Below are 20,559 nucleotides of genomic sequence, written 5' to 3'. Positions count from 1 at the left end.
ATCCCGGATGTTGACAGCCATTGTTCTGAAAATAAATGTTTGAACGTTGAGAAACTAATATTTTTACCATTCATTATTTGTTTTAATGTTACCATAAAAATAACTGAATTATGCTACAAATCAAACGCCTTTCGTTGTAAGTTGAATCTTATCTCTACGTGTGTCAGGAAAGCAATGAAATTTTCGAGCGGTTTGTGTTTTGTTTATCATGAGTCGCGGTGTGAAAAAGGTCTAAAGTCATGAATATTAGTAAAACTGGAAAATTGCTTGAATGAAATCTCATTCCTGAGAATTTTTGCTGTATTTCCTTTACATCCTTCTGATGTTCAGAAAATCATATTGACAAACGTCAAATGTAAAACATATGGGTACTGTACTACAATACTACAACATTTCTGATTTGTGCATTCGTACATTTAAGCTTTTTTGTTTTTAACAAGAGTTATATTTTCCTATAAGTAGAACTTTTGTTTTGTCTTGTCTTGTTTCCAGTCTTTATCTTAAAATATTGTTTATGATTGAGTTGTTATTCCATTAATTTCAATGCAAATGACGTCTGTTGCTCTCAAAATAGCTTCAGGCACTTTGCCCAAAGGAGTTTCCAGGTTCCTGGCAAATATCTCCAAGCAGTCTACGTCGCATCCGCGAAATTCTGCGTTGACTTTTGTATTCTCGTGCATGTGAAATTTCGCCTGTTTACCTGTAACAAAAAAATGTCCGAATACTTATATTTACTGGGAAAATTTAACAGAGAAATTTCAGTTTACCGTAATGTGTTACTTTTCCTTATCAAAAGGTTATTTTCGAAGTTTTTGCGGAATCAGAGATAACTACGCGTATGATTTGTAGCTTGTAGACTATACTGAAAATTGCATGGCAAATAGCCAAGCAGCATTTCAGCCGGAAAGCTTTTCTGTTGATTCGTTCGTTGATAAATTATTTTCTTTAGTGTGAAACACTCAAGTAAAATTTATTCAAAATATATAATTTTAGTAGGGCAATTAGTTTTCTTGGGAAAAATAGTCTTTCCAAAACAAAAAGATTGTTATAGTTTTTCTCCGAAAATGTATGCAATTATCAAATTTTTTTTGCCTCTACATTGTTCGAATATTGTATTTGTAGTTTTTTTCTCTAACTATAACAATTTTTTTCATCACGTACGAATATAAACGTTAATTTGAGACTGAAATATTGACAACGTTCTATATTACTATTACTTCTGATTGGATTATTGACGTTGTGATCTGTGATCATTTGATATTTGCGTAATACTATTTTCTAATCATCCAAAAATATAAACCAAAAGACTGTAAAACAAATAACATCGCCATTTTACATCAGATTTCGGAACGCACATTGCGTGTAAGTATGAAAGCTAGGGAACTTCTGTAAGCGTGCAATCAGAGTGTTTATAACAACCCAGAGTCCAAGATAAATATCTTTTCTTTATCTGCATGCACATGCAAGTCTGCAGAAGTTTTCATTTGGCTGAATCCATAAATCATCGATCAGAAAACATGGGTGAAAGTTGCGAGGTGAACGACAAGTCGAGCGCCGGCAGCCATTACTGTCCGCCCAAACATCTTTTTTCGAATTTGTAAAATTTCATCAATCCTCACCAATAACTCCGGTCATAACGCGCAGGAATCGTTCGCGCAGAAAAGCCCGCGCCTCCTGCTTATCCGGCGTTGAAAACTCGTATTCCACTTCATTTTCCGGAAGTTTCTTCTCCTCGTTGTTTTCGGTCATCATAGAACTGTAACATAGAATACGTAATATACCGATCAATACCGTTCTTCCTTTATTCAAATGTAACCTATCAAAGTATCATGTTAGGTACGCATACTTCGGCAGTCTTCACGTCCTGCTGCCGAACTTCACTATTATCAGCTGATGATGGCAGCACCACGCATGCGTGAAGCGTGCACAGCTGCTCGCGCTCGATTATGAACTTCTTAAGGCAACGGAACGGACGGCGATGGCTTGACATACCTACAAGATATTCCATGCAGTATGGCAGTAGTGTGGATGAGCCTGAGATGAGCCGATAGGATGTAAACGTAAAATGCAGGGCACCTTGAAGTGGGGAGGCTTGCCCCTATGCTGGAACTCTTAGAATAAACACCGGTAGCATCCGGCGGCGCTTCGTATCAAAGATCGGGTGTAAAACTAGAGGTATAATCGAGCCGCCAGCCGTTATTCTATTTATTTTTTCACCTATCACTCGGCGATCGTAAATGTTATTGGAATTCCGTTATTTCTCTTTATATTATGCGGAACAAAGAAATATTTTATAATTCAGGTTCTTATCTCTAGTGAATTTTATCGTTAGAAAGTTTTTTTCATTTAAAGAGGTCGAGATCTAAGCTAGGCGAGTTTTCAGCATGGTATAGTGTACTTTTACCGATTTCAGTTTATATTCATGTGGGTTAATCACCTACGAATACACGATTTGGATTGGAATTCAGATTACAGGAATTTTACTTTTGAAAATTTCTATGTTCCACAATTTAAATAACTCAATAACTTCTGACGACATTAGCTTTTCTTTACATCGAAAAGTAACAATAAGCTGATAGTAATAACTGCTGCAAAACTCGTGAACCTCATTTGCGAATGGCAAACCCTTGTCTTGAAGATATAAAATTGTATACTACTCAGATAAATTCACGGTTATCCTGAAATTCACGCGCATGTACTTTCTCTAAAAATGAGGGTGCCTGGTGCCCGCATAATTGAAAACGTATAGAATGACTGGGTTAGTCTCCGTACTTCCATCAACAGCGAGTCATTCCGTCGCGATGTTCGTAGCCACAATCTTCGTGTTGATCGCCTTCAGTCTTTTTGAAAATGGTGCGTATTACGGGTTTTATTTTTGATTTTTACGTCTTGAGTTTATTATGGAAACTTTTCTATTATTGTTTATTGTTGCATTTTTTTTCCAAGTTTCTGTCGCATCACTTTCGATTTAACCTACACTAACATTTTTGTCAATAAATCAGAGGAACTATTTTGGGGATTTTTAGATCGATAATAATCAATTTGAAAAAACAAAGAATGAATAAAACGTTGACTGCCAGAAATTTTATCCGCCACTCAATATAACGATAATTATAGAAGAAAATAATAATTAATTATCAGTTCAAAACTGCCCATTTGTGACAAATCTTAATTAAGGGGTTTTAGATTCATAGAATTTACTTAAAGTATCCAAGTACTTTTTGATTACAAAACTTTATTCAAAAAATGATTTTACTTCTTGCGAATAAAATTCTGTAATATTTCACGTTTCTCCAGAAGTGCAATGCTCGACAATTCGGCGTCAAGCGTTCAGTAGGGAAGCTGAAAACTTGACGAAAGCCACGAAGAACGTAACATTTTTGAAAAGGATCGACAACGCGGTGATTCGGAATCCTCTCGGAGTCTCCACACTTCTTGATAATGAAAAAGAAATTAATTTAAGTAGTGAAACAGAGTTCAAAAAAGCAGAGGGTCTTTCAATTTCGAATGGGAGGAATCAGCCGACGAAAAATTTCAAGCGTCGCAAGCCAAAGTTTTTTGGATCTCTGGTATTCACACGACCGTCGAACGGCGAGATAGCGCTGCAATATCTCGCTCCAGCATATTTCACCAGCTTCTTCAAGCCGCAATCTCACTTTCCGTATCTTTATCCCGTTCCATATCCCGTCCCAGACATCATTTCAAACTTTTTTCCGAATTTCCTGAACGGAATTCCGACTAAGCCACCTGCCAACCAAATCGCCACGTTGGCTCCTCGCCCCAAGCCTGTTCCTCAACAGATTTTCAACCTTAGTACCCCGGCAGAACCTCAGGTTGTTGATACTACTTTAGATAATGACAAATTGACAACCGAAAAAGAAGGCAATACTGATTCAGAGCTTCAGGAACAGGCTGTGGACGACACTGAGAAAGAGATTTCGGAAGCACAGGCTACTCAGGTGGACTTGAAACGGACCGTTCCATCTGACGCGAAGGACGAAGTGAGTTTTTATTTCACCTATGATTCGAACATTCTATCACTCAACTGTTCAGACAATCATTCGTGAAAATATTCATACGCTGTTCATACGATCGTTTCATTGCAACTGCGTAAAATGTGCAAATTCGAAATACTCAGGGATTTTGAATGTGTGACTAGCTTTGATTGAATATTTTATGACACATTTGAAAGAATTGAGAATCAAACAAATAGTGAGAAACTTTTATAACAGTGTAAGACTCTAGGTGTTCAGCAGTGCAGAGCTAAAGTAAAATCAGATGGAATGGATTCATAATTTTACTAATATACTGTGCATTAGCTAAGCTGATGGATTGGAATTCCATCTCACTTTATGGTGGTTAACTTTCTGTCGTATAGTAGAGTAAGCGGTGGCTTCTGAATCCGGTAGTGATGAATCGAGACTAACAATTTTCTGAATGATTGCGTATCCACTTCACCTAAATCGACCGACAATCATCCCCAAATATCGTTGGTAGCCATTACTTTATATCACTTGATCGACGGGGCGCTATTGTAAAAATTCTTACGTGTCCATCAATTTGCTAATTTGTTCGGAAATTAGAATCTGGTTCTCACAGACGCAATTTGTAGTGTCAATAGTTACTTAAAATTCTATGAATCATAAATCTGCTGTAGAATGAATCGTTCTAAATTTTCAGCCTAATCACACATCGTTTCCAATGGCAATTACTTCTTTAAGAAGCTTACATGATAAGAGCAAAGAAATTTGTCAAAATAAATGGTTTTTAGCGACGATATTCGAATTCTAGTAAAAACAAAATGTGAAAATACTAAAGTAGAATAATTACGTTAAAAATTATTTAACATGCCTTTCATCAGTTCATGTAGTGTAGGTTTTCCTTCTCGAAAATAACAAGCAATTCCTATTACCCAACGGATTTTCGGAACAGACCAACTTCTGCAGTATTTGTTTTACATCTTTGTGCGATGAAATATTGTTTTAATAAATTTCGCAGCTGGATAGAGATCTCATAATCGCGTCGGTGATGAACGATGTATCAGAATCGAAGAGATTGGCATTGACAAGGAAAAAGTCAACTTCAGTTTCATCTTCGACCCCGACGACAGTAGTAACAACTGATGTCCCAACGAATACCACGACGGTACCAAACGTCACGTTGTCAACGACGTCAGCAGAAAACGGTACCGAATCGTCGACGTTTTATGGTTATTACGGAGGCATGCCTCAGGACTTGGACCATCTGGTGTTTACCACCGAAAACCCCCAGCAGAGATACCTGGACGATTATTACCCGGAGAAGTTCGCCCTGCCCTTTGAGAGACCAGCGATTTTTAATCCCCACCCGAACGCTGATTTGTATCCGAGTCCTTTTGTAAATTCGTTTTTACCCGGGGAACGGTTCCCCGAATTCCTAAACACCGTCGAGGCCGATCGCTACTTTTATGATCCTCAAAATAAACCGAATTTCAATGGGTTTAGACCGATCTTGAAATAAAATGATGCTTTTCTCTCCTCGTTAAAGTACGAGGGTATAATTGTTTTCGACGTATTAGTTTACGAATTGAATCGCTGGTATTAAACAGAAGATCAGTTTTTCTCATTCAAACTTACGTAATTGAATTTTATTACTTTTAACTTACAATTCAATAACGTTATTCATATACTTAGTATATGTTATGAAATTTGTTTACTTTATTATTTAGATAATGAATGCTCATGGATTAAGTTTATCAATATTTGAATACGGTTTTAGTGGTCTTAGGTATAATTATAATTCTGAACGTATACGGTGCTGGAAATATTCTACAGATAAATATCAATTTTTGCACAAAATAAAGAAAACGTATAAATACAAATCAATAAACTTTTTTATTTCGGGAAAAGCGTTTGCTCATATGTTTCTATATTTCATTAAGTCGCTCAAACAAGAAAAAATTCGATAGTCGAAGCCTTACTTCCGAGGAATCCTAATCCTTGGGAAAATAATGAGGCCAGAACGTGCGATAATTATCAGTGGCAACGATAAAAGGCGTACGTCGTAAATCAGCAGTATTTGTCAAAATTTTCCTGAAAATGCGGAACGGTATCAGGGTTCCGGGAATCTGATTCCTTTGTTCGTGAAACTACAGTTGAAACAAAAGCTGAGTCTTCGTCCAAGTTCTAATCACGGTCAGAAAAATTTAACTAAACATAATGTCCCAGGAGGTCCACTTTAATTATCTTTGTTACATTTCTGTTATAGTGAATATGACACGAATTTTTAAGTTCTCATATCAACATTTAATTTGTAGTTCTTATATTTTTTCTTCACTTAGCAATACGCTACAAATTGGTTACATCAACCCAAATATCTTAATACCTATCTGGACATTTTTTCCAACCATGCAAAGTACATATACCAGCACTTAGTCATAGCTTGGGATACCTGCTCGGTTGGAATTCTTATCACTACATTTCCGCCCCCCCCCCTCCCCCCCGTGCGATATTCTGGCTTTTATATGGAAGCCACATAAATTTTCTGCTGATGTTCTGCGTATTTATGACGTAACGAATATCAATGTTTACGATAAAATTGTAATCTGCACACACTATTCAAATAAGGATTTACAATTAAATGCTTACGGATGGGAAATAATGATCTTCGTATAGTTACTGATTTTATGGTCTGAACTTGCTTTATGATCAGACTTTTTGTAGCTTTTAATGTAGCGTTAATGTTTATTAAAAAATATTTCGGTATTCCATTCTATGAAGAAATAGTTTGTGATCTCCGCTCTCAAATTCGACACGGCTTTGCGACGCGTTCAAAAACTCTGTAGATAAACAGGTGTAGGTTTAATTTTTTGATTTGTGAAAAATTTGGATTAGTATAGTTTAATTTTGTGTTCATTAATACGCAGGTATTGAATTTCATTCCCAGCTTGTATATAAGTGAAATTTTGTTCGCCGCACTGTTATGTTTGGCTTGGACAAAAGGCCTAACGTCACATTGTCTTGTCGAAGTCAGCGTGAAATTTCAAACAGAGTACTTATCTCCTCACAATATCTAAAGAATATCTACTAATTACTATCAAGTCCTAAAAACAAACTTGATTAATTATTTGATTACAAGCTCTTTTTCACTTAATTTCACAGATGAAATCGCACCTTTACTTGCAATAATAGTCCATCGGCAGATGGTTCGAAAGTAAGGCTTTGGAGTCGGTATAGGCAATATTTTGCAACATTTTCGTGTATTCTGTAAGGCTCTGGCTACCATCGTGTATATCTGCTCGCGTGTGTCTCACAGACGTGAGCAAACAGTAATCTCTACCATACCCGGGACCTTACTTGTCGCCTCTTGTTCTACCCAATCGAAAGGGCAATGAGAATGACGCAGCCGTAGAACTGGGATTTAAAGTGGGATTAGAGCCGGCCGTTGTCCATGGGGTACTTTAACCGAGTAAACAAACCTCCATCTTAAATACCCGAGCTCAGGTAAATTTCGGTATTTATTTCGAACTCTCCCAGTCACCGATTCAGTATCCAGTGAGACGAACTCGAGTTCAAGAAGTGCCTGTCACGAAAAGTGCATGTGTCATTAACGTTTTCCCTAAGCACGATCAAGAGCTTTTGGTGCTTCATCATGAGCTTGCGGGATGTTTGTATGTTTCTCTGCGTGGTGCTCGGTGTCCAGGCACTGCCATTGCCTCACAGAAGTAAGTTAAATTTATTCAATATAAATCCTCTTTCCGTCAAAGTTTGGATATTATTTTTTACTGTCAAGTACAGATTGCGATACTCTCGTGAAAATCTTTTGTGCAGTCCGCCATATGCGCTTCAGGGTCAAACAAATTTAGCACAGTTTGTATTTGTATCAATAGACCACGTGTCGATATACATCTCTTGTAATAATGACGTACGGCTAACAATTTTTGTTTATACAGCCAGAATTTGAAATATAACCCACCTTTGTTGCTTACCGTCTTTTCTCCTTCTGTGGTTACATACCTATATACACATATGCATACATACATACATACATGTATAATATATGTATTTCTGTGTGTGTGTGACAAGTGTTTTGTTTAAATCTGACGTGAGAGTAATAATGCTGGTTCAATTCAATAGGCAGAAAGAAAGCAAGTAGTATAAGATTATTGAATTTTAACATAGATTTCACAGGTTTTAGATAGTTTCTTACGAGACTGAGCAATCACAAAATAGAATGGAAAAATAAAAAAATATACCGTGTTTTTTCCATGTTTACTGTATTCAAAAAATGTGAATATGATAGAATTTTTTAACCAAATTCTGCAATAATTTTATTCTGAATATGTCAGCGTTTGTGCACTATTAGAACGTAGTTTATCTTAGGCGAAATTTTCGTCGTAACAAAGTGCTGGAGTTACATACTTAAAAATTTTTAATTTTAATTCTTTGATAGCCTAAATTACTGGCAGACTGAACCGATGATGAATATAACTCTTGTACAATATTAAATTGAGTGATCGGATAAATTTACGTATCAATATTCAGTATTTGTAATTTTTTGTATGTCTTACAGAGTAAGAAACTAGTCTTCACCATTTGTAAAGAATTAAATACTGAATCTCAATTAGGAAATTCTTCTACATAACGTTACAACAATTATCCATCGTTTAGGATCGATATTGCCTTCTGACCGGAAATCAATTTTCAGAATTCGATCCACCGAATAGCAGCCAGGAAGACAAGGATTTTTACAGAATGCTCTTTTCCTTTTACAATCCACTTCGCGAACCAATTCCAGGATCTCCACAGGTGCCTTACGATCTCCAAAGCCCGACGAACGTACAACAGAATCCTTCACGATTGGTTATTGATCTTGGCCAAGATACGAGAAAATTTCACCAAAAACCTATTCCAAAATTCAAGCCAGTCATAGATCGATTCGGGAACCCAATTTGGCTACACAAAAAAGGTGTACTGAGCGACCGTACGTTCAAACTTATTGCTAGTGCTGCAAAGGAAAGACTGAAGCAGACTTTTCTGCGACAGCAGGACTTGATAGATAAAATGCATAGTTTCGAATGGCGGGATAAATTTGGACAAATACCTTTTGACACCATGAACGAAGATCATGTCATCGTCAAGAGGCCTGGGGCACATTTTGACGTCATTTTTCCGCCGAATACCGAGGTGCAATCAAATTCTTCATCGGTAGATCCAGTCATAGGACATCAGGGTATATCTGGACTTCACCAGGTATCGGAAATTCTCACGACGTTTCCGGTTACTCGGCCAGCGACTGCGGATATTCCGGAAGTGGATCAGGCTGTAGAGATTATTGATTCTTTCGAGAATTATGGAGTTACAAAACCTCGGCTACCTTTCTATGATTCTGTTTCAATTGAGGTACCAGCCTCAACAATGACACCAACGGAATCCATCCTCGAGAATATAATTTTTGATGCAACTATGACAGAATCGCCATTTACGGAATCTAGCGGTGCTACCGTAGAAAGTGAAACGATTTTTGAAACTGTGGGTTTGTCTGGAATCGGTGACGAAGAAACGGTTGACGCTGAAGCAGCTACTCACCATGTCGAAATTTTATCTTCTACTGCCCCGAGTAAAACGACACTGAAGACGGAAGTGACTTGGTTAGAGCCATTGCAGGACTCCCAGACAACTGTGGAATCTGAAATCCAGCCTGCATCTGTAGCAAGTTCGGTAATCGACGTGGAATCAATAGCTAAAGAAAGTTTTCCAATTCCTTCGTCTATGATCATAGATCCGACCCCTAGCATCGCAGCTGAAGAATTTACGAGCTCGATTCTCGGTACAGAAACAACTTCTCAAGTACCTTCGACCACCGAACCGAATTCCTTGATAGATACTGTCTTGGTGACAGAAGAAACGATTTTCGAATCACCAGTATTAGAAACTACTGTTGAAGAACATGGAATAGGTGTTGCGATTATAAATGCAAATGTGACATATCAGGAAGTGGACCTGAAATCAACCGAGGCAACTGCGATTTGGCTGAATGTATCCGAAATTGTTGATGGTTCGATAAACGATTCGCAATTAACAATAGGCGTCGATTCGACATTTTTAGCTTCTACACTTCCAAGCAAGACGACGTCCGATTTGGAGGAAATATATTCAACGGATGAAAAACTCTTTGATATTACACCGATTAAGGTGGAAATAACCGACGAAACTACTTCGAGGTTCTCTTCTGTTCCGCCGATTGAACCGTTCACACCTTTGGATGATGTGACTATAGATGTAGTGACATCCTTTGACAGTTCTAGAAACGACGCAGAAACTAGTACAAACGTCGTTTGGATGTATCCAGCTTTTATATTTTCGACAGAGGTATCTTTTAATTTAAATGACACCGTTTATGGCTTGAACTCATCCTTGGAGACATCGATAGAAGACGCAGAAATAACTGCAGACATCACCTCATCATCATCAAATGGAGTTCCAACTGAAACAGGCATCAACTGGAATAAAAAACCATCGATGATAGATACGGTTTTCCACACCTCAATAACCGAAGGCGAAGACATTATGGAAACTGTTTCAATGTTGCCTGAGACACCTGAACCTTTCGTTGAAACATTTTCAACTTCTGGTACACTTCTTGATACTTCGACGAATGATATTGAAACGACTACAATCGCTCATTGGACATTCGTACTTTCCACATTTTCCACCGAGGTAACAACAGATTTGAGCGACATGTCTTTAACTACAGTAACACCCTATCAGAGTTTGGAAACTGAAGTAGATACAACTACAGAGATGGTTTCAGCGATACCTTCAACTATTCTAACAGCGACAACTACTATTCTGGAAGAAACAAATGAAAATGAGGTGCGTTTGAGTGATTTGAAGTATGACTTAGAAGCAATCACAAATATTATATCAACGACCCCGACTCCAACTCGACCAACCGAGAAAATCGTCGATTCGAATGAAATATCTTTAAATGCTGATGTGTCCGTCCAAACTATAACAAGTAGAGCAAAAGTGATCGTGGAAACTGTTACGAAATCCCCGACTTCTACCGTTCAACCAGCATCAACCGTGACTTATGATAAAAATTTTGTAATTACGAATGCGCCATTCGAAACTTTAAGCACCAGCGAAAAGACATCTACAGTAGAAGTTGTTTCGATATATCAGCCTGCAATGTTGACGGAGACGACTACAATTTTGGACGGTACATTCACCCTCGCCGGGGAATCAGTCAACAGTTCAACAAATGACGCAAAAATAATTATGGATGCTCCAGCTGAGAAAGATACAACTTTGAATGTATTATCAACTATAGGTAGGTCCTCTAATGCTTTGATGTTTGATGATATACAAAATATGATTACAGAAATTTCTTAGAAAATTGCTGATATGTTGTAATTGAAATTGAAATCCCTACAGGTCTAGCCTACCCGTCATCTATTGAAGAGAGTTGGACAATCTCATCTGTGATATCCGAGCAACCAATGATTGTGGACGAGATACTCTCAAACACTGATTCAGCCAGCATCAGGTCGACTGGTAATCAAGAATGGACCACGGAAATTGTGTTAACTTCAGTTGCTGACATTCGTGAGGAATTGACTAAAGAAATAATCTCAATGTTACCTACCCATAGCGTAGTCGACGTTGAACTCGAACAGGATCATTTAGAAACTCAAGATGCCAGCAGTTACGCACCTGCGTCTATTGAAACGAATACGGAAATCATCTTCACATCATCCGCTAATATTTTACCTGAGACGGACGATTCAATTAACTCTGAAGCCAACAACGAATTTGAAAAGGGCGATGAATATCCTGTAGGGAGGCAAGACAATAGAAACTATGTAACTGAAGATATTTATACAGACTCCACGATCGGTTCAACAAGTTATGAAAATACGGTGACGGAAGTAATTTCTACCGATACTCTATTGGAGACAAATGATGCCTCCACCCCAGAAAAAGATCTTGAACACGAACAGGATTCCAGGTATCTTTCGACGAATGAAGAAAATAACGGCTATGCAACAGCAACTACCCTCGGTTTGACAAGTTATGGAGAAGCTTCAACTGCAACGATTTTAACGACTCCTACCGATATTGCACTCGAGACAACTAAGGTACTTCTTTCTGACAGTGATACTAACGTTGAAGAAGGCTCTGGACCACTGATGGAGAACCAAGCTGAAAGAGCAGACTATGCAACTGCATCTTCTGATTATGAAGAAACAACCACGGAAATCGTCCTCGCACTACCTGCTGATATTTTAACCGAAACGGACGATTCACTCAACTCTGCAGCTGACGACGAAGTTGAAAAGGGTGACGAATATCCTGTAGGGAGGCAAGATAATAGAGACTATGCAACTGAAAATACTGATACAGTCTCCACGATCGGTTCAACAAGTTACGAAAATACGGTGACGGAAATCATGTTGACTGATACTTCGTCCGAGATAGATGATAGGTCCAATCGTGAAAAGGATCTTGAACACGAACAGGATTCCAGATATCTTTCGACGAATGAAGAAAATAATGGCTATACAACAGCAACTACGGATGTAACCCCCATTGATTTGACAAGTTATGGAGAAGCTTGGACTGCCACCGTTTCAGCTGATTTTCTACTCGAGACACCGCGGGTACTTGTTTCTGAGGATGATACTAAAGTTGAAGAAGACTTGGGACAACTAGTGGAGAACCACGACGAAAGCTACCATGCAACTACATTTCCTGAGTATAAAAGAACAATCTCGGAAGTCGGTTCGGCAGTAACAATAGACGATGTGCCTACTTCTGTGGGCGATGCGGAAGTTGAACCGAGATTCGAACACCTTGTACAGGGCAAAGATAACAGTGACTATTCGGAATACGAAACAGGTCCTGATTTGGGTTTAGAATCGCCACGATCTGTGTATAACAGTATTGTTACCCTTGACCAGAAGCCTTTGCTTAGCTTGATACCGCTTGTAATCGAGGAATTACGAGAAAATAACTTGAACACGAATGCAAAGAAGAAATTGAGTGAAATTTTTGGAGATCTCTGGCCACTTATGGTGGATGAGGCAAATCGCAGTGCGTGGGAGTTCATGAATCATCAGTTGGCGACGATTCTTTTCGAAGCTGACCAACATGTGACAGTTGATGCAGGATCTCAGCAGCACATTGGTATAAATTCCTTTATCAATACTGCAAAAAAAAAGTACGAACGATCTTCAGGTAGTCGAATAAATCAAGAACAAGCTAAACAGCTTCATAATCTCCATGATCTCGAGCGTGAGGACATGAATCCGTTTCTCCAAGTCCAACATCAATGGCCGAGACGCGCCAAAAAGGATGCTGCAATGGATCCAGAACTGAAGTCAGAAGTGTCACCACAGACCGGTTACATGGAATCAGATCCTGTCATTGACGCTGATGATCAGAAGTTTTCAGTCAATGTTACAGACAAAAGTTCTAGTATCAGAGAGGTGCCCAAAGTTTAGTTAACACTCAAGAGCCTGAAACCAAGGTGTGCAGAGTTCGTACGTAGAAGAATCGGAGCCCATTACACTATTGCTACAGCTCACAAATTTATCTTTGACGCACGAAATGTATTTTCGTAAGAATGTAAAAACTTTTTTGACAACGTGAGTTGAAGGCTTGGGAATTTTTCATGAAACGTAGGTTGTGGTGAAAAACTTTAAACGTCATACGTGTGTAGAGAAAAAATGTCATACGATACGCAAACGCTTAGAGAATATCACTGCTCAGATTGTACAAGTACTGTAAAACGGTGATTAATTTTTTCCAGTTCTATTGCTCCACCCGCCTTTTTTTCAATCCTCCGAATTTCAATCTTTATTCATTGCAAGCGATACGCGTAGATTCAACACGAGCGGCATGAATTGTTTGCTCACTACCTTATAGAGAGTTCAATATCAAACATATTGGTAATGTAAACATTATGTAAAAATACATGTATCATGAATAACAACTAACTTTGCCACCGTCCATTATTACACCTCTGTATAAGCGAATAAATTACAAATGTATCTGAAAAATGTGAAGTGCCGTGCTGGAAGCCTCGAGCCTTCTTCATCCACCATTTTCTTTGTATTCTCGTTTGAACAACTGTTCAACGATTGCACATGTGGTAATTAACTGCGCAATTTCATTTCAACAACGAACACGTGATCCTCGGTGTCAGTGAGTATTCTGAACTCTTATAGCGATCGGACTTCGAACGTGTATCGAGTTCTTACAATCAGACGTATGCACAGGAAGGTGTTTAATAGAAGGGTATCCGCTGCGTCCAATTTTCAAAGCCTGCTCTCAAATTTTGAAGTATTACCCATTTAAATAACATGGGGAAGATTTCATGCAGGCACATTTTCGGATATTTGCGTTTCATTATTTTTTCATTACTTAGCACTAGGCCAAAACATTTCCTGCAATCTTTATTTCAAACTTGCAGATCGAACCGCTTCAGAGATGCACTTTTTCCACCGAGTTGACTATTGTGAAATTAAATTGCAGAAAAATAGTTCAGAGGCGAGAAAAATTCAGCGTCATTCGTTAAATTTTCAACGCAATTCTGGTTGTATAAACATTATTCACACCATTTGAACCGTGCATTCTTTTTTCTAGACACAACATTTATCCGACCACTTCGTTAACTCGGATTAGTTCACGGATTAAGACAGGAAATGGCGATACATGAGTTATTATGATTCAAAAACATACCGAATTGAAAATTAATCATAAAATAACGTAAATTTTTGCCAATATGCTTCCTTCTACCGTGACAAAACGGTTGAGTTTAAAACCTGGAAAAAAAAGGCAACGGTTTGTGTCGATCACGCTGAGACTTCTCTTGAGACGTAAGTATAGGTACAACTTTTTAAATATTTTTGTACCTAGCTTAACATGGCTGCCGTGTCTTTCAAGCGGGTAAAATAAATCGAGAGTGAGCCGTTCAGGCTCATCGTCAACCCGATAAGAAGCTCGTGCGACAACTGTGAAACAGTATACCTACCCGTATAAGTATGAAAACGATCGACTTCCTTCCCCGGAACTGCAGGCAGCTTTTGTCTCTTCTGCCTGTTTTTCTGTTCACTTTTTTAATTTGCATCCGGTATATGAGAAACAGTTTTCTGAAATACACTGCAGATTGGAATAAATTCAAATTCGGTCTGGTTGAACATATTTTTCAACGTTAAGATAAAAAAAAAATCAGTTCTAACCATGAACAATTAAGGTGATCAATATTTTTTGCGCGATGAAGAAAAAAAAAAAACGAAAAAAAATGTAGAACTTGGAACTCAAAAATCAGTATCAGCCGTCAAAGTTGTAACAGGCAATTACTCAATGAGATGAATTGAGTTGGGTACTTAATTAAGGATTAATGGACTACATGGTATAAATCTTTTTCTAAACTTTTGAATCAGACGGTGCGGCCCTCCCTTTTTATCCTCAATCTTCGTTATAGGATCAGTTTTTTTCGTCGAAATTCTTGTTTCTGTTCGAAAGTGCCTTTTTTTCGACGCCCCACCATTCCGACTTGATTCCTTCTACCCTTGGGTGGAAAGGAGAGTGGAAAATGGGATGAGATGCGGCGCACCCTTGAAGCCGAGAGATCTTCGGAATCAGACAAGCCGGGGAAGTCCCTTTAAATCTAAATATACTGGGTGTCGGAGTTGAACGCCCTGGAGCTTCCGGTCCTCAACTCTCACTCCGGTCTTCTCCTCGTTTTTTTCTCTCTCTCTACTTTCTTCTCTTTTTTCCTACTTTTATCTCTCTTCCTTTGATTTTATTTCTCGCGGTGCGTCTATTTCGTGTCTCTTTTTTTCCGGAAACCCTATAGCCTCCGAGGAGGATACTTCACGGTGCGATTTCCTGTAAACCCAACACCCGGACATATTGTATGGTGACCGTAGAGCGGATGGCAAACCGCACTGCCTCCTATATCCTATCAGCTATACGATTTGGTAAATTAAGGAGACGTGATGCGCCGCGAAAATGATGCCGGTAAAAATTTTAAAGTCTCCTCAAGTGCAGTTTCAGGTCTGATGGGAATTGCGTGATCGTAGAACGTCAGTAAACATTTACAGATACGGATATTCAAAAAAATATTGAATTACTGAACAGAACAGAAAACCATTGAGAAGAAGTAAAGACAGCAAACGGATTTGTTGCAGTTTATGCAACAGTTACGGAAGTCATAATTACTACGTTTAGGAAACAAATTTTTTTGTGATCAGTTCGGGTACAGATATCGAAAAGAAAGTCAGTTTCACTTTCGGAAATGGCTCAAAATTTTCGTTATCTAAAAAAACAGGATCCTGTTGATTTCTATTTATGAAAAATTCCGGAAAAAATGTAAATTTGCAAACCTTAAAAATTCTAAAGTTATGATAAAAAAAATATATGCAAAAATGTAACGCCACTTTAGTCTTCGGACAGTGGCGAAAACAAAGAAAGTGAGATGTACCAGAATTTTAATAATTCCCGATCAATCCGAACAGTCAACTTTCTATTGAAATTTCTCCGATGCTCGTCCACAAAAATTGATTTTTTCACACAGATTTCAAGATGTTTTCCGATTGTAAAAAAATTTACCGTGAATAAATAGAAAAAATTTGAATAAGGCAAAGATGAAAAATTTCCGTTAACAACGTACTTTTCTCTGCGAACATTTTTGCGTCATATAAAATCAACGGCTTTTATACTCAACAGTGAAAATTATTCAACTGTTAACTGTTTCTTTAAATTTTTATAAAATTGATAAAGACGTTTCGGCAGTAAAAAAAGTTATCTTCTCACATTTAGCTAAAATATAAAGCACATCAGTTTCATTAACAAAGTCCGTCTTCCTCTCTCGCTCTCTCTCTCTCTCTCACTATTTCTCTCTGACGGCTTGTGTTATTCAACCCCTTCTTTCGGAAGTTTTTTCTCACCAGTTTCCCACTTCCTTCGTCCCTTGCTACTTTATTTCATTCTAATCCTGTTCTAATTATTTTCTTTTCACTTTTTTCACTCAATTGCAGTATTTTATTATATTTTTTCAGTAGATGATAATCTCTTTCATTTCTGTAATCGTTCCAATCCTTACACGCGTATCCAAGGTAAGTTTCAAGTTTATATTCAGTTTTGTTTTATTTGCAATGATCTTTCGATTCTGCGTTGTGATATTTTCTGATCTTTTCTGATCTTTCATTCATTAATTCCACCTATCTTCCTCTCTGTTTTTTCTTTCTCGCATAATGGGGAAGTTTCACATCGAATTAATTCCTGCTTTTAATTACCGATGCGCGTTTGAGTGATAAGAGAACTCTTTTTTAATTTTTTATTTCTTACACTCTTTATTTCCTTTACAAACAGTACATAAATTAGAAAACTTATTATATACACATGCAATCGAATTTTACCATAGTGACACATCTGCATTAAGGCTATACGACTAATCGGTTAATCGTAGACTTCGATTGATGATCGATGAACTGTACGTATCCATACATAAACGTAGCTATACTTTAACGTGGCTGAAGTCACGCAGTACCTTTTTTCAACCTATCGAATTTGCTTCAACTCATAACATACACACCCGTAACTTATAAGTTTCAAATAAAAGAAGCTAAAAGAAAAAAGAAAACTGGCCAAACTACTATTCCCAAAACTTTGAAAAGTGTAAAATTGATCAAATAATTCATTCAAAATTCTCTTTACACCTCCTGAATTTCCCCTGATTAGCAGCCGGGTCAATCACTTGCCGCACTTGTTCTCGACAATGATAATCATACATGAGTATAAATATATATATATATATATATATATATACATATCTATATCCAATTCCCCTGAGGCAAACGAAAACGCTTTGCAATCCCCGCGCATGCAGAGGCATCCAGCACAGTGCAGTATGCACGACGCACGTGTTCTCTAAACCCTTCGCCTTACGGTGGGGTTAGGGGCGGATCGGGGGGGGGGGGGGGGGGGGGGCACGGGGTCTAGACTATAGAGATACTTACGCACGCACCATGGCGCTGGAAAACTGGCCCCTGCATGCTATGCCATATTATATACCTTCTACCTCTACACGACGCGGACGACGAAGCCGAGGAGCCGCATCGCGTATGAAAGAGAGGGAGGGAGAGAAAAAAAAAGTAGCAGGAGGGGGGGGGGACGAGGCTGAGGTCGGAGGACAGCTGTGGGACAGCTGGTAGCGCGTGCCATGGAACCTATGGGGTCTCATGCGGACGTATATGTATATGTATGCATGTACAATGTACATACGTGTGTGCAGTGCTTGTAACGCGTACATATATAATATAACCTTATACACGGTAACTTTCTACGGAGAGGGGTGGATGTGAGAGGGGGGGGGGGGGGGGAATTGAAAAATAAAAGATACAAAACTCAGCTGTTGTTCTTGTTGGTGCAGCCACGGGTCAAGCTGTGGGGCTGATATTCACTGGTTCCATTTTTTTTCGGATTTACCGTAGTTTCTATTTTATGCAGTATTGATTTAGACAGTGTTTTTTTTTTTTTTTTTTGTGAAGACTTTTTATCGATTTGTTATCTGTATTTCTATATTCTTTGTACGAATGTTAGGAATCTTTCTGTAAATTTTTTTTTTTTAAACTAGAATTACCGAAATTAAAACGAAGCTTTTTTCACCAAAATCAGTAAAAATAACTGATCTTGAAAAAAGATCTAATAATGAAAAATTTTTATATCATATTTATATTAACATATTCTTCTATTGTTATATACTTTTAAAGACCATTCATTTTTACTGGAGTGGTAGTTCTAGTCTCAACATCATCTTTTGCCAATGTCTTTGAATTCTTCTCGAATGTTTCTTTTTTCGAGGTAAAAATTTTTTATTTCACTTAAATTTTTGTCAGCTTCCGTCAAGCAGAATCAAGATACAACATTGATTCATACTTTATCCAAACTACAACTTATAACATGAAACTAAAGTATAAATAAACCTAAATAGTTTAGTGCAGTAAAAGTTCGGTAATGTTAGTTAAAAAAAAAAAAAAAAAAATTAAAAAAAAAATTACATCCCATCAAATATAAGTTGAAAAATTTGAGGATATTTTTGCCAATCAAGCAGCAACATGTGGGAAATACTTCAATTCCTGTGAAAAGTATAGAAATTCTATAAAATTAAAGTAAAATTGGAACATATTGGAAAAAAAAAATGTTGAACAATTTATCTTACCTAATGATACACTTACGTATGTTACGAGTATTGTGTATAGTTTTCTGTGACCACCGAGGTGTGCAGCTATAGAATCGCGTCGCGTGGACATCTGTTGCCGGCTTGAATAATAAACGAAACAGCTGATATCTTTCTGTATATGCATGTACAGTAGTTGCTCGATGTTATTTCAGCAAAATTCGAACGTTTTTTTTCCTACAAAACAATTCCGTCTTAGTGAGACAAAAACGATCATTTCGTTGCCGCGCAACAATTTTTTCACGTCAAATTCACGTCATCTGCATATTTGATGTGGTGGCTACGATTCTTTATAGGTTTCGCTGCAGGAAGCGGTTTTCGTTGTTCAAACACTGTATTCAACACTTCTGATATACTTTTGCATACCAACATCTGGAATTTCTTTTTAATACCGCCCACGTTATTGTTGGATTTTTCTAATTACGATCGAAATCGAACTCGCAATGATTTAACAAAACTTTGCAGAAATAAGATTGAAAATTATAGATACAATGTCAATGCAGGAAATATTCTTGTTAATATTTTAACAATTCAAAAGTAAAGACATTGTTAGAAAAATCTTTAAACAATTTGAGGGTATGATAATTTCGCATTGTTGTATAGGTAAAGAAAAAAAAAAAAAATAAATAAAAATAAGACCATTTTTTTCTGTAGAAAAAACCGTCAGTTCTGTACGGTAATTTCGTTTGAAGTTTATAATTTACGTTTATAACCCTGCAGGTTCCCATTTGGTATATAACGATCATATTAAATGCCCAGACCAGCTTCTCGGTGGGTTTCAGCGTAAACAAAAATAAATTCAGAGGTCAGGGCTGGTAAATTTCCTCGGTATAAACAAACCATCTCCCCTTTAATTCACGAATTATAATTAGCCAGTGCAAATGAAATGCTGTTTAACGGTGTGCCGAGCGTATTGAACATCGCAAGATTTACAATTCAGTGCGCACAATTATTTTCAGAAAACACCTATAACTTTTTATATTGGTGAAAAAAATCACCAAGTTACAAGCTATAAGTGGAAGCGAGCATTTTTTATCCCATTTTATTTAATCGATCATGCATGTGGTTTTTTTTTTCCTTTTTATAGAACTTCATTACTCAATAAATTATTAGACGAAAGCCTATTTTTGCGAAAGGTTCGAGAAAATCATTTGAAATTTTAGTACGATAACAGAATCATCTTCAGTGCAATTAATAATCATTATCCTAAGTAGCGTAAACCACGTTATTGATTTTCGTCACTTCTCAACGACTGTAACGTCTCGAAAAGAACTTTGTCACATACGAATCAAAACCATTTCGTCCAATAGAACATGTCAAATGAAGCGC

At 37.6% G+C, this 20,559-nt stretch overlaps 3 protein-coding genes across 3 annotated transcripts; 2 read left to right on the top strand and 1 right to left on the bottom strand.

Moving 5' to 3' along the window:
• Positions 1–482: 482 nt before the first annotated feature.
• LOC124408793 (gem-associated protein 7-like) lies at positions 483–1,898 on the bottom strand. The gene is made up of 2 exons (XM_046885982.1): positions 1,620–1,898; positions 483–700 (listed from the first exon to the last, which is right to left on the bottom strand). Exons 1-2 carry the CDS (start codon positions 1,750–1,752, stop codon positions 513–515), a joined length of 321 nt encoding a protein of 106 aa, XP_046741938.1. The 5' UTR covers positions 1,753–1,898; the 3' UTR covers positions 483–512.
• Positions 1,899–2,611: 713 nt separating this feature from the next.
• LOC124408791 lies at positions 2,612–5,843 on the top strand. Its single transcript, XM_046885980.1, has 3 exons — positions 2,612–2,853; positions 3,298–4,001; positions 4,999–5,843. The coding sequence occupies exons 1-3, from the start codon at positions 2,751–2,753 to the stop codon at positions 5,497–5,499; spliced, it is 1,308 nt and encodes a 435-aa protein (XP_046741936.1). The 5' UTR covers positions 2,612–2,750; the 3' UTR covers positions 5,500–5,843.
• A 1,618-nt stretch (positions 5,844–7,461) lies between these two features.
• LOC124408790 (uncharacterized protein YMR317W-like) lies at positions 7,462–14,015 on the top strand. Its single transcript, XM_046885979.1, has 3 exons — positions 7,462–7,702; positions 8,686–11,313; positions 11,418–14,015. Exons 1-3 carry the CDS (start codon positions 7,630–7,632, stop codon positions 13,484–13,486), a joined length of 4,770 nt encoding a protein of 1,589 aa, XP_046741935.1. The 5' UTR covers positions 7,462–7,629; the 3' UTR covers positions 13,487–14,015.
• The last annotated feature ends 6,544 nt before the right edge of the window (positions 14,016–20,559 follow it).

Source organism: Diprion similis, chromosome 8 (assembly GCF_021155765.1).
Source record: "Diprion similis isolate iyDipSimi1 chromosome 8, iyDipSimi1.1, whole genome shotgun sequence".
Taxonomy (NCBI): Eukaryota; Metazoa; Arthropoda; class Insecta; order Hymenoptera; family Diprionidae; genus Diprion; species Diprion similis.
This window is presented reverse-complemented; position numbering and strand designations above follow the sequence as displayed.